Here is a 14,113-nt window from a genome sequence, read left to right as displayed (position 1 = left end):
AAATACATATAACATTCTATGATCTCATTTAAACCTTTTTTTAAACCACCATAATCTAACCTAATGGTTTTTTTTTATACTACGTCGGTGGCAAACAAGCATACGGCCTGCCTGATGGTAAGCAGTCTCCGTAGCCTATGTACACCTGCAACTCCAGAGGAGTTACATGTGCGTTGCCGACCCTAACCCCACCCCCCTCGTTCTGGCAACCTTACTCACCGGCAGGAACACAACACTATGAGTAGGGTCTAGTGTTATTTGGCTGCGCTTTTCTGTAAGGTGGAGGTACTTCCCCAGTTGGGCTCTGCTCTAGATCTGGAATGGTGTCTATTCACTCTTGATTTAAGAAAGATTCAACTTATTGAACTGGGAACAGATTTGCAGGAAGTAAGTTCCACTCCTTAGCCGTTCGCATAACAAAGCTGCCAGTAATCTATTCTTTTGCTGACGAGAAATTATTAGCGAAACACACGCACGCACGCAGGAAACGTAAGTGTAAATATTGATTGTTGATCAATATTAATCATATTAAATAAATAAATAATAAATAAAATAAATATTATAGGACATTAGTACACAAATTGACTAAGTCCCACAGTAAGCTCAATAAGGCTTGTGTTGAGGGTACTTAGACAACGATATATATAATATATAAATAGTTATAAATACTTAAATACATGGAAACACCCATGACTCAGGAACAAATATCCATGCTCATCACACGAATAAATGCCCTTACCAGGATTTGAACCCGGGACCATCGGCTTCGTAGGCAGGGTCACTACCCACTAGGCCAAACTGGTCGTCAAATTGCCTTACAACTTATTAAAAAGAAAAAACGCTTGCGCAAAACTCACTTCGCTACTCGCCGGCTGACAGCCACCTAAGTAAGTAATTATAGTTGAACTTTACCTCAGAACTAACAATCCAAAGTTTTGCTTAGCTTTGACGTCAAAACACGGTGAAAGTGTTGGAACATTAGCTTGAAATAATAACAGATTGGTGGTAAATTGATGACTCTCGAGTCTTGTAGCAGTTGTAGCCCAGTTTTCCAGTTTCGGATGAGCGCCTGCCGAATTTACCGGAGCAAAGACGTCGGGCGGTGGATGGTTTAATTAAAAGGCGCTTTCAATAAAATATCTGTTCTAATCACCCGCCGAGTAAAAACGGATTCAAGGCTAGGGTGAACCTGAGGATCTAACGCGAAAATCGAAATATGTTTACTTGTCTCTTTATCACACTTGCATATACGGGCGACAGAGAGACAACGAAATTTAGATGCACTGGAGCAGTCTAAACTTTAAAATTCTGTTATTGAAGTGTGATGTACAGTCAAGATATTAAGTATCGATACGGACAAAGTGCCAAAAATATGTTTACACGATCCTATTGCCTAAACATTAAGGGAGTGTGTACCAAACGCCAAAAAATTGTATACAAAAGAAAAAATAGAAAAATTTACGCTACTAGCAGAACTTGAACCTGCGACGTCTGCAGTCCGTACATCGCTCTTAACCAACTGAGCTACGGAAGCGTACCAGCCCGCGTAGCCAACATGCCAATCGTTAACGCTCCGTAGCGTAGTCATCTCTCTTCCATATTAGTGCGACATTGATAGTTGCTTTTCGCTTTTTTCGCTGGCCTAGCGGTAAGAGCGTACGACTTGCAATCCGGAGGTCGCGGGTTCAAATCTCGGCTTTCCGAAAACTCATTGGTACACCAATGAGTTTTCGGAACTTATGTACGAAATTGATTTACCAGTCGCTTTTCGGTGAAGGAAAACATCGTGAGGAAACCGGACTAATCCCAACAAGGCCTAGTTTTACCCTCTGGGTTGGAAGATCAGATGGCAGTCGCTTTCGTAAAACCTAGTGCCTATGCCAAATCTTGGGATTAGTTGTCTAGCGGACCCCAGGCTCCCATAAGCCGTGCCAATATGCCGGGACAACGCTAGGAAGAAGAAGAGATTAACAGTTGCTTTTCTTTCGCTACGGAGCATTAACGATTGGTACGTTGGCTATACGCACCCTAAAATGCGTATTTTTTCTATTCGTTCCCTTATGTATACGCGCCTTGGATTGGCGTAAAAGCCTAAAACCAATAGATACATTTAGGATCTAAACTCACCTTCATAAACGACGCCCCTCACAAGCTGCTCCGTTTCGAACACCGCATGAACAACTGTCAAATTCACTTCACTATCCGTCTCACTCAACGTCACTACCTCTCTTTCACTCCTCGCAAAGGCACATGCGTCTTCCACCTCATTCATTTCTGTGGTCACATCGGTTACATTTTCAATTGTATCTAAAGTAACGTAAAGTTCAGATTCGGGTGGCCCGGGTGAGCGGCCTGGAGCCGGGTCCCCGCTCGGCAAAGTTAAAGTGGAGATGTAAGGTAAGCACGCTAGTATGGTGGCCGCTAGTAAATTCACTGAGCACAGCCGCATTGTTAACTTTGTCGTCCATTGCTTGGTTTTACATGGGAGGTTGTTTGTGGCCATGTTTAAGGCGGGGTTTGGGCGATGTGGCTCATGGCATCATTAGAATCTGGAACAAATAAAGAAATATTAATCTGGGATAATGATACAATTTCAAATGTTAATGCAAAGAACCAAAGTATCTCAGTTATTTATTAAAAGGGTAAGGGTCTAAGGCTACCTTTCCACTGAGGGTTGGTTCTCACATGTCTCCTCTCATCTCCGTTCAATTCCGCCCTAGTGGAAAGGCAATCTTAGGCTTGTTCTGCACCGGGGGCACTGGGGCAATGTTATGTATGTTGGTATAACGATTTTCAATTTCGACAGCAAAATTTTATCTAGATATAAGTATATCTGTGTCGTACACACGTCATGTTAAAATCCCAAAAATTAAGATTCAAAACTTTAGCATCAATAAATTTTCTTATTATGGCTCCATCAAGGTGTTGATGATTCTGCCAATGTCGAGGTTGGATAAGACACGGCTAGTATATGAATCTTATCATATTACGGTCATAGACAGTGTTCGGTGGAGTATCCGATAAACCTGCAAAGAAATACACCTACTGTTGTAAACCATCGCGAGCGCAGACTTCTGGCCGAAAGGTGTGATATTTCGGCGGTTTCGTGGGAATCTGCCGAATCCCGCACCAGAACAGGCGGCGCAACCGAAAACTGCGTCGTCAAAATGATTTTTATAGATTTTTATTATTGTATGTATGTTAGTCTGTAAGGTATGTATATATGGGCCATAGTTGCCTGAAAATAAATGATATTTAATTTAATTTAAATTAATTTAATACAATTAAAAAACTTTAGCATAGCAAACCAACAACATATATGACATATTATGATCACATGTGACAATACTGACGTATATAAAAAATCAAAATGAATGTTTCTCTAAAAATAGGTTCCAAACTCATCTGGCACGACGAATAAGGTCCGTAACTTGAAAAATCATTGAAATTTTTTAGTCGATTACAAAGAGAATTAGTTCTCATGTCAGTTACTCCGTCAGTCTGACATTTTTGAGTAAACAAATTATGGAGTGTGGAATTAAGAGGAGTGGCATCTCTTATGGTAGAACTGTTGCAAAAGTGTCCTGCTGTCATCTATAAATAATAGTTCCAAATCTCTCCAAAGTAGCGCTAGAGTAGCTAAGAACCTAGGCGTTATTGACGGAGTGACGTGCGCAGTCTATGATTTCATTTTTTTGTTCAAGGACTCTAGGTATTGTAGCGCCACCTATTTAAAGTTTTTTGATGACACTTTTTGGTACATGGAGATTTCGTTCCTTATTTCCACCTTCCGTAAAACAAATATTTGGGAAGCCTTTCGATTATGGAGTGTGGAATTAAGAGGAGTGGCATCTCTTATGGTAGAACTGTTGCAAAAGTGTCCAGCTGTCAGCTATAAATAATAGTTCCAAATCTCTCCAGAGTAGCGCTAGAGTAGCTAAGAACCTAGGCGTTATTGACGGAGTGAATTGCGCTGTCTATGATTTGATTTTTTTTTCAAGTACTCTAGGTATTGTAGCGCCACCTATTTAAAGTTTTTTGATGACACTTTTTGGTACATGGAGATGTCGTTCCTTATCTCCACCTTCCGTACTTTCGATATTGTAAAATTATGGAAAATAGAGTTAAGGAATAGAATCTGCATATACCAAAAAGTGTCCGACAAAAAACCATAAATAGGTGGCGCTACAATACTTAGAATACTTGAGAAAAAAATCTAATCATACACAGCGCACTTCACTCCGTCAGTCACGCCTAGGTTCTTAGCTACTCTAGCGCTACTCTGGAGAGATTTGGAACTATTATTTATAGCTGACAGCTGGACACTTTTGCAACAGTTCTGCCTATGGAGATTCTATTCCTTGCCTCTACCTTCCATATGTAAAATGTTCGAGTTGTCGTTGAGATTCAAGATGTCGAAAACGTCTTGAGATTTTTTTTTTGTGTTTTGCTCATTAATGTCGTTTAAAGTGTAATGAAAAACTAATCTTGAAACGCGTTTCCCACCCGGCAATCCATCGTGGCTTTAAGTAAAGTCCAGCTACCGAACAACGTCATGCTCTACGAGCACACTTAAAAGTTAGAAAAATTAGATTCGGCTAATTCAATCAAATGTACTAAATTGAAATATGATATGAACTTATCCCGCGAACATTAGAATTTTGGTCTTATTAGTGATGGAAATGATTGGCTAAACTTTGATATTAGTATGCATATACAGCATATACGAAACCTTTTTGCTTTTAATTATTATAAGCACTTTTTACTGCTTTCCCCAAGGCGCAATTCCATAATAAACAAACCTAATTTAACACTCGTAAACTTCGGGTCCTTGAAATAACGGCCAATTCCAGTTGGGCCTCGATTCGACCCCCATTATAAATCAGCGAGAAGTAATTCCATTAAGCCCTAGGCCAACAATAACACCGAGCCAGAAAACATGTTTTTAACGCCTTGGAAATATGGTTCGCTAACCTGAGAAGGTTGCCAAGTGAATTGCTTTTGCGTCAGAAATCGCTGATATTTTGATGATTATTTGTTGGAAATTTTGTTCATATATTTTTGAGTACATTATTCGATCCGAGGTTGAGTAAGTATACCAACGATATGTCATCTCGATATTTTTTTCTTTTCGTTTGGGGTTCGTCGATCTACGATTGTCTTAGGCCCCCACTAAGTCTAGCTCCGATTCCTCACATCCGAATGCCACTTCATCTCTCTAATGAAACTTTTATACACTTTAAAGTTCCTCAATTTTAATTTCGCCTCCTTAAATATGCAACTTCTTTCCAAAGACAATCTTTATTTAAAAGTTTTCCAATAGCGCTCACTGTTTAGGTTACCGTGCATCGGCCTAGAAACCCATTTCCGGCTCCAAAGAATGCTTACATAATAGCTCGGCCATTTCAACCGGGCACCATAACGGAAACGACTCTAGCCGAGACATATATTATTATAGGTATCGCGAGGAGAGTTGAGGTGAATAATTACACAGACTTATCGCAAAAACAGTACATTGAATGAATAGGTGAATTTGACCGAAGCGTCCGATATTAAGCTAAAACAATAAAAAACCTTTAAGAAACATTTTGGTCCATCTTGCAGGCGGTTTAACTTGCTCAGTACGAAAAAAAACTACCTATAGGGAGCGTGCATGAACTGCAGGAGGCAGCACAGGAGTCGTCAGATTTTTGGCGCGAGGCGTAAATGTGATGTTTTTTGTTCCGATGTAGCCCACAAGATGGCAGAACCTACTATACACAAGAAAACACGTGACGTGTAAATGTACATGTTTATGGTTCCGATTCAGGCTACAAAATGGCAGACCCTCCAACGCGCATGGTCCCTATACTAATTTCAACACCTCGCTGCCTAATGACAACAACACAAAATCATAATTGATTTCGTTCTTACCATTACTATAAGTAGCTTCTGCCCGTAATGTTGTTCGCGTGTAAATTGTTGAACTAATAATTAAGGAACATAGGTTTAAGAATAGTGTAATACAGATTCTACTTAGCTATGGAAGAGCGGTGCCTCCTAGCACAGGTTATTTTATAAATAACTTACAAGGAGACACCAGCCATTGTAATATTTGTCATGGTTTTGAAAGAAATAAACAATTATAAATATTTTTTGAACTTATTAGCGTTGATGAGAACTCAAGTCTTTTGACTGCGGTAAAAAAACTTACTAGTATTTAAAGTTCCTTTTATTTTCTTGAGTATTTTTAAGCGTGCTTCAGAAGGCCACCTTTATATCAGGCTATTCGTTTGTTCGTTTGCTTTCTATTTCATAAAAAAAACTGTTCACCCTGTGCCCGACTAAACATCCGATGTGGCCGTCAGTTGACCGGGCGAGTGTGACATTAAATCGAATGTTATTTCAGATGCGGTGACCGTGTAGGCGACCGGATAAGGTATTTGCGCCATTTTCAGTCCTAGGGTAAAACCGTACCTACTTTATGTAAGGTGTCGCTTTCAGTAATGATAAAATGCAGGCCAATGATAGATAACTTTAAGACTTATTGATTTTACCCCCATTTAAAAGAAACAAGTTGTGAGCATCTTAGAGTTTCCATTGACATCCCGTACAAAGATTAGTACATGCATTACAAGTTGCAAATTGCAATTTAAATAAAAGCTTGTATAAACGAAACAAACCTTCTTCGTTTAACTTCATGTATAATTACAAAAGTTGTCCCTTCAAGCCGATACACGTAACAGTACGGAATATTATCAATATTTCAAGGCCGAGTAAAGGCGAAGGTCGGTAAATTGTCCCTAATGGTGCAAAGGGCGAGGTAATCGCGGGAAAGAAAGAATCCATTAAATAAATGACCTTTGTTAGTAGTTTCCAGTAGATGTAACATGGGGGCCGATTCGGCTCACAATTTGATGAGGTTTTGAACTCATTTTGATATCACCTTGAGTCGCGTTATCAGCACACCACGGTTAGATGGGTGCAATTTGGTTTGATGTATAAAAAGTGCGAAGAAAAGTGAAACTTACGCAAGTCGATGTCGATAAAATTATTACGTCACGTTAGTTTTTAAACACATATCATAAATGTTTTTTACAATAAAATGAACTGAATCATTATTCAAAGAATATTTAAATTATTGTCAGAATGACTTGAGATTATGTCGGATATTTACTTATACCTACAGCTGCAATAAATATTAATGAAAAATGTTAAATGCTCTATCGCTTCTGAATGACATATAAATTCAAAAAAAAAATTATGTGATGGAATTATAAGTGTTTTCCGAAATCCAAAACCCAACATTCTGAATCGAATCGAATTACTCAAATACACCATATAATTTGTAGATAATATTTGTTTCCTTATTTCGTAATGACATCTTTACGATTTTTTTTAGTTTAGTCTGACGTGAAATAAGTTTATTTATTTAACATAAAATTAATTTTAGGTACTACTTTAAAAAAACAATAATAATAAATTATATACTAAGATATTAAAATTAAAACTAAAATATAATAGAACTTAAAATAAACTTATAAATAAAAAATGCTCCCCAGGTCACCTTCATGCATTATGGTAGCAAGTGGCTGTGACATACGGACAGACATGACGAATCCATAAGGGTTCCGTGTTTAGCCACTTGGCTGCGGAACCCTAAAACTGAAACTGTGACAAGGACAAACAATAATAACGCTTTCTCTGCTACTCCTACTGAGAGATACATAAGAATATCCCGTTCTGTCAGTTCCCCTACCATTCATGCCCAATGCAACCTAAATACCAGATTCATACTTTGTAATGTGCAATATGCAAGTTCAAAACTATTAAACACGTGCTCCGACGACACAAACAACACTAATTTGCAAGGGCATGGGATTCAATTGGGAACATTAACAATTCCTGTGATGGCGTGCCTTACTAACTAAGATGGATTGGTTGAACCACGAACAAGCATAATTTTGTTGATCTTGATATCCTTGAGCCAATAAAAACCAACGATATCATAACAACGAACTAGATTATCTAGTAGGCCAAGCAATAAGAAGGTATAGAGGAAAATGCTTGGAACACAATTTTTGACCCCGTAAGTTTGTTTGGACTAGTTAGGAGGTGAACCAAATCAAAAGTTTCCAGCCGTAGCCCTTGAGCCGGAGGGGTTAGAAGGTTTAATTTAATCCGCTTTCGTTTTATGTTCTTAGTCATGTCGCTAAGACGCATAGTTTCCAAGATATAAATTGGACCGGCCGGGGGCTTTTGATATGTGAAACTCTAACGACTAGTTAGTCCAAACAAAGTTACGAAGTGATAAATAGTGTTCCATGCATTTCTCTATAACTTTTTTTGTGCAATCGTTGCCTGGCCTATAGGTATAAAAGACCCCATTGTTACGCGCAACTCAACTATGAGAGTTCCTTCAAGTTTCTCTTTGTTGGACGTAATTTTAATATTAATTGAAGAAGTATGTTTTATCGTATTTTTATTACCTTAATATTACATTTCTAACTACTATTAACTACATTTTTTTATGTGACAGCTACTCCATATAAAATGAACTATCAGAGGAACTATCATTCAACGCGAGATTTATTTAATTTTATTGATTATAAATTATAATCATGGAATGGAAAATTTTATTCAAATTTTACTGCGTTGTGTTATGTACTTATGTACAATAATAGGCGCAATAAAATGCTAAAGAATGTCGTTACGGTTTTATTATTAATTCTTGATAGGTATATAGATTTGCACGTGTATAAATAAATAAATAAATAAATATTATAGGACATTATTACACAAATTGACTAAGTCCCACAATAAGCTCAATAAGGCTTGTGTTGAGGGTACTTAGACAACGATATATATAATATATAAATATTGCAGCATTGGCAGGGTCACTACCCACTAGGCCAAACCGGTCGTCAATGAAAATCTAAAGTATTTTTCATACCTACTGTAGGTACTACAAACGACGCAACGCGAATGAAAAACAAACATATTTTATGACTTTTATATTTGCAAGAATAACATTCAAACAATAATCACACTGCAAACAACACTGTTATATAATTGTCACTGTTTTAGCTAAATTATCTTCCTTTCAATGTCAAAAACACAATTTATTATTGTTGATAAATGTACTTTACATTAGATTTAGATCTAAGATAAGTAACCAAATATTGTACACCTTCGTAAGGCAGAATATGGAGAACATGTCTAATTTACCTAAGACCTTTGTAGAACCCATAACCATACAATAAAATATTTTTGATTTGATTTGATTTAATAATGTGAATTAGACGATGAAACGTTCGTAATCACATATCTAGAATGTTATTAAGGCTTTTTCCTACTCCTCTACTGTTATCTGTCATTTATGCATTCATTAACACGAATATAAGAACATACATAAAAGATTTCAAGAAAAGTCTATATTGTCTATTCCTCATAAAAGCTCTTGTGATTTTATAAGCTATAATGTTACTGCGATTAATGGCTACCAACCTAACAAAACCAAAACGAATACAGTTTTAAACTAAGTGCATTGCTGCCAACTTACAAAATATTCATTTGGTTGCATAGTAAAAATAATTACTTCATAAGTCAGAAACACGCATGTGACACCCGTAATATAGCAACACCCATAGACTACGAAGACCGCTTAGCGTTGCTTGTTAGTCTCCGTAGGCTACGGTGGCCAAAATTGACAAAAAACTGTCCAAAAAATTAATTTAGCAAGTAGCAAGTACCAGGGCCTCATGAGTTACGAGGAGGTGTCGCTGACCGGCCGGCCGCGGCCCGGGGCGGGCCGGGCGCGTAACAAGGTATGCTCGCGCGTCTTGGCTATATACTTTTGCTGTAATTTGTTTACCTAAATTAAGATTCTTTTTTGTTGACTCGTAGGAAAAATATTGTATGCAACGTTGTATAAGTAGGTCAAAAAATTCTCGTGGCGTATTCCTTTACAATGTTCGCCTACGCCTTCGGCTCCGGCTCACATTGTAACTCGCGCCACTCGCCTTTTTTGACCCTTCTTATACAACTGTTGCATAAAATACTATAAAAAAAGTGTGACCGAAAGCGATAGCATATTATGGAAAACGTATTGTTACAATATATAGGACCTTAAATTAGGGTTTTATTTGGTGATGTAAAAATGGGTATAATACACATAATCAACGAGCTCAACGAGGTGGAGGAGGGCTAGTGTCAGCAACGCGCATGTAACTCCTCTGGAGTAGCAGGCGTACATATGCTACGGAGACTGCTTACCATCAGGCGGGCCGTATGCTTGTTTGCCACCGGCGTAGTATAAAAAAAATGTCGGGAATTCATTACATTTCTAACAATTTATATGATATTTGTTTAATTTAACTCTACTGTTCTTATGTATGCTATCGTAATTATCTATTACACAATGCCTTCAAATAATAGTCTTGTTATCAATGTTAAATTACCAAGTAAATATAGCTAACATTGTCACAATGATGAAGAGGCTTTAACAAATAACACGTTTCCTTAGCTTATACTCGATATCTTTTATCATTTGTTATTTGAAATTCGTAAAACTAACACCAGAATGGGAGTCGAAATTGACGAATACAAATTAAATCAAAATAATGATCCTCTTCCGGAGAAAGTTGAAGAAGCGATAAAGAAAATAATTAAAAAAGAAGGCTACACAGCTTACAAATTTTCTACTAAAGCTATATCTACTGTTGGTGGCAACTATTTTGGATCTCTGTATGAAGTTGATGTTGTTGGAAGAACGGAAGATGGTGAAAAAGAAACAAATATATTTGTTAAAGGGATCGTCCCCGCAGATCATCTTACAGCTCTGTCAGTCACTGAAATGTTCAAAATGGAATTATTCTTCTATAACGATTTAGCAGTTGTACTTAACAACATGCAGAATGAAGCTAATGTACCTATAAAAGAAAGATACAGTACCGCTAAGTCATTTCAAGAAAGTATATCGGAAGCGATTATTCTAGACAATATGGCAAAGAAAGGATACAAAACATTGAGCAGATTTGATGTGCTTCCTGTTAATTTTGCAGAATTGTGTGTCAAACAATTAGGAAAGCTGCACGCATTGTCTTTTGCTCTGGAAAATAAACTCCCAGAATATTTTGATCAACACATTAAGACAATACCCTGCCCATATAATTTTAACGAAGAGTTAAAAGGTTTACTCAGAAATTCTTCAAAAGCACTCTCTGCCTGTTTAGATGATGATGCCCAAAAGAGGTTTAATGCATTTCTGCCAAAATTATGGGAAAAAAGTCAGGAATATTATTTGGATCCCAAATACAAAAGGACATTAATACATAATGACTACAGGGCCAACAATATATTGCTTAAAGAGATTGTAAGTGCTGTTTAACCATTTATATAATGAAACACGTAAAAGTTTATAAGTAGTGTAAATAATAAATAACAGTTAAGTGTATACATTAAGTAGTACTTATACATTATAAATAGTACCTACGAGTATTAGGTTTTCATTTTCTAACTATCATACTAATTCATGAGTTAATTTACAAACAATTTGGCATCGATTGTTTTAGAGATAATGTAAATTTTTGAGAAAATTTGTTTCTGTTAGAACATAGCGAAAATGGTTTTTTAGCTATGACGTTGTATACAAAACTCGCAAAATTTATCTGTAAAAACACACACACACGCTTATTTTTTTGATGAATTTGACCAGAGGTCTTATAACATTTTTACTCCTTATGACCTCAGGGATGCGTGGTTAAAATTTATTGGGTTATATGGGCCCAAGGCAATATTCGTATGTATACTTGACGACCGGTTTGGCCTAGTGGGTAGTGACCCTGCCTACGAAGCTGATGGTCCCGGGTTCAAATCCTGGTAAGGGCATTTATTCGTGTGATGAGCATGGATATTTGTTCCTGAGTCATGGGTGTTTTCTATGTATTTAAATATTTATAAATATTTATATATTATATGTATCGGTGTCTAAGTACCCTCAACACAAGTCTTATTACCGTGGGACTTAGACAATTTGTGTAATAATGTCCTATAATGTCCTACAATATTTATACTTTTTTCGTTTTAGGATGGTGAAATCGTTGATATCATACCAGTGGATTACCAGTTGATGCATTACGGCTGTCCACTTCTCGACTTCTTCTTCCTCATTTTCCTCGGCACAGACCAACAGTTCAGAAAAGACCACTTGGAAGACCTCAAGGATATTTACTTCGAGTCTTTAACAAAAATGCTTAAATATTTTGATATCGATGTTAAATCCGTATTTCCTAGAGAAGATTTTGAGAATTTGTATACTGAGACGTTAGGTTACGGTCTGCTATGTTTTATTCACCTTATGCCATTCATTTTTGCAACTGAAAATAATATACCTGATTTAGATAAGGATTACCTAGGTGAAGTTAGTATTAACACTGATCCTAGAATGAATGAGAGGGCTAGAGGGATAGTCGATGATTTTATTCGATGGGGTGTACTGTAACTGGACTTTTTATTATTTCAGTAAAGTTTAAGATAATATCACAAATATAAAATTTAAATCTGTGGTTTTGTTTATTTTAATGTTGGTCATTATTTACGGATTTTTAAGGCAATTAGGGCAACAAAGAAGGTTTATGATATGTGTGTAGATAATAGTAGTTTATGTGACTGCTACATAATAAAAGGCATTAAAATACACGAGTTTCTTAATAGGATCACACGAGTGTTTTAATGCCTAATTATGTCCAGTTACACTATTTTATCTACACTCATATTATAAACTTTCTATGATATATTCACTAACCCAAATTACAGGGCATCGTTGCTCTCTTGGCGGAACTCGCGGATATGTGGTGGCGTGACCGAAATATTTTTATCGCTCATTTTACACGCAACTTTTGCTGTAGTTACTTTATAAACAACAAAACATATTCATTTTATACTTAAAACTAATTAGAAGTTAAACTGTACGTCAAATAGCGGCAAATGAAAACTTTTTTCACGCATGTCACGCAATCGTAGTTTTTTTTTATTCAGAGACAAACTAGAGTCGGAGGCCATTTCCATATCATTCGATACAAACTAACATGCGAGATATGTCAAAATTGTATGCAATTGACATTTCATTTCGGACAAAAAGGCATCTCGACTGATAGAATAGACGTCAAATGGAATTGCTTTTTTTTTTTCTGCAACGCGCATGTAACTCCTCTGGAGTTGCAGGCGTACATAGGCTACGGAGACTGCTTACCATCAGGCGGGCCGTATGCTGGTTTGCCACCGACGTAGTATATAAAAAAATTAAAAACTGGTCAAGTGCGAGTCGGACTCGCCCACTTTTTTTATTTGTTACAAATTTATAGTTTTCAGATTGTTTCCTGTACTTGTAGTGTAAGACGAGAAAACTTGTCAAATTTCATAGTTCTAGGTCAACGGAAAGTACCCTATATGTTTTTATTTCCATCAGAGTGTCGAAATATACGTTTTCACGTTAGCAGCTGTTACAAGGGTAATTTGCTGCACAAAAATAGTGAGCAAAATCGCATTTTGCTCACTGAGTGAGACAAAATAACATTCAAGTGACCTTTATATTCGAATGTCATTTCAACGTGCGGGGCCTAATACAAGTTCGAAATATTTGGATTATACTGTCTTTGTCCCTTTCACGTCATTAAATAGCAAAAAGAAAGAGACAAAGATAAGTGCATACGTAATTCAACGGTATATTGACGGTTTATATTAGACCCCTGAAATAAGTCAGACCGCATCGTTCCAAAACACCCTACGAGTCCTCAAATTGTAATAATTAATTAATTAAATAAAAGTTTAAGATTTAATAAAAACACCATATTTTACGTATTTTATTATGCAATCAAAACAATGAACTTAAAAAAATACGCAATTGTTACGCAAAGTAAATAATTCTACTTTTAACGATCTCTACTATAGTTGACAAATAGTTGCATCCGAAATTCGTACCGTATCTTACAAAGTTTTTTTACAAAAAAAAGTTGTCGATTGAACTGTCAATTGATGCTCGTTACTTCATTATTTCCGTATTATTTTATTGAAATTTCTTTCGTTTTGTTTTATTGCTGTAATGAAACTTAATTGTTAGAATAAAATGAGTGAA

General features: G+C 36.6%; 2 protein-coding genes and 1 long non-coding RNA gene across 5 annotated transcripts in view; 2 read left to right on the top strand and 1 right to left on the bottom strand.

Moving 5' to 3' along the window:
- LOC133523223 (uncharacterized) overlaps positions 1-14,113 on the bottom strand; it is a 524,757-nt gene that overhangs the window by 417,366 nt on the left and 93,278 nt on the right. For 2 of the 3 annotated variants that reach the window (XM_061858700.1, XM_061858702.1), the window contains exon 2: positions 2,128-2,549. In XM_061858700.1, the coding sequence (XP_061714684.1) occupies positions 2,128-2,503 (376 nt within the window). In that variant the 5' untranslated portion in view covers positions 2,504-2,549. Of the gene's footprint in view, positions 1-2,127; positions 2,866-14,113 lie in introns of those variants that run through there. The other variant, XM_061858701.1, reaches the window with a different exon arrangement.
- Positions 1-14,113, top strand: part of LOC133523240 (uncharacterized) — an 89,569-nt gene that overhangs the window by 68,171 nt on the left and 7,285 nt on the right. The window lies entirely within an intron of this gene.
- LOC133523217 (uncharacterized) lies at positions 10,444-12,543 on the top strand. Its single transcript, XM_061858694.1, has 2 exons — positions 10,444-11,353; positions 12,068-12,543. Exons 1-2 carry the CDS (start codon positions 10,562-10,564, stop codon positions 12,479-12,481), a joined length of 1,206 nt encoding a protein of 401 aa, XP_061714678.1. The 5' UTR covers positions 10,444-10,561; the 3' UTR covers positions 12,482-12,543.

Source organism: Cydia pomonella, chromosome 12 (genome assembly GCF_033807575.1).
Source record: "Cydia pomonella isolate Wapato2018A chromosome 12, ilCydPomo1, whole genome shotgun sequence".
NCBI classification, from domain to species: domain Eukaryota; kingdom Metazoa; phylum Arthropoda; class Insecta; order Lepidoptera; family Tortricidae; genus Cydia; species Cydia pomonella.
This window is presented reverse-complemented; position numbering and strand designations above follow the sequence as displayed.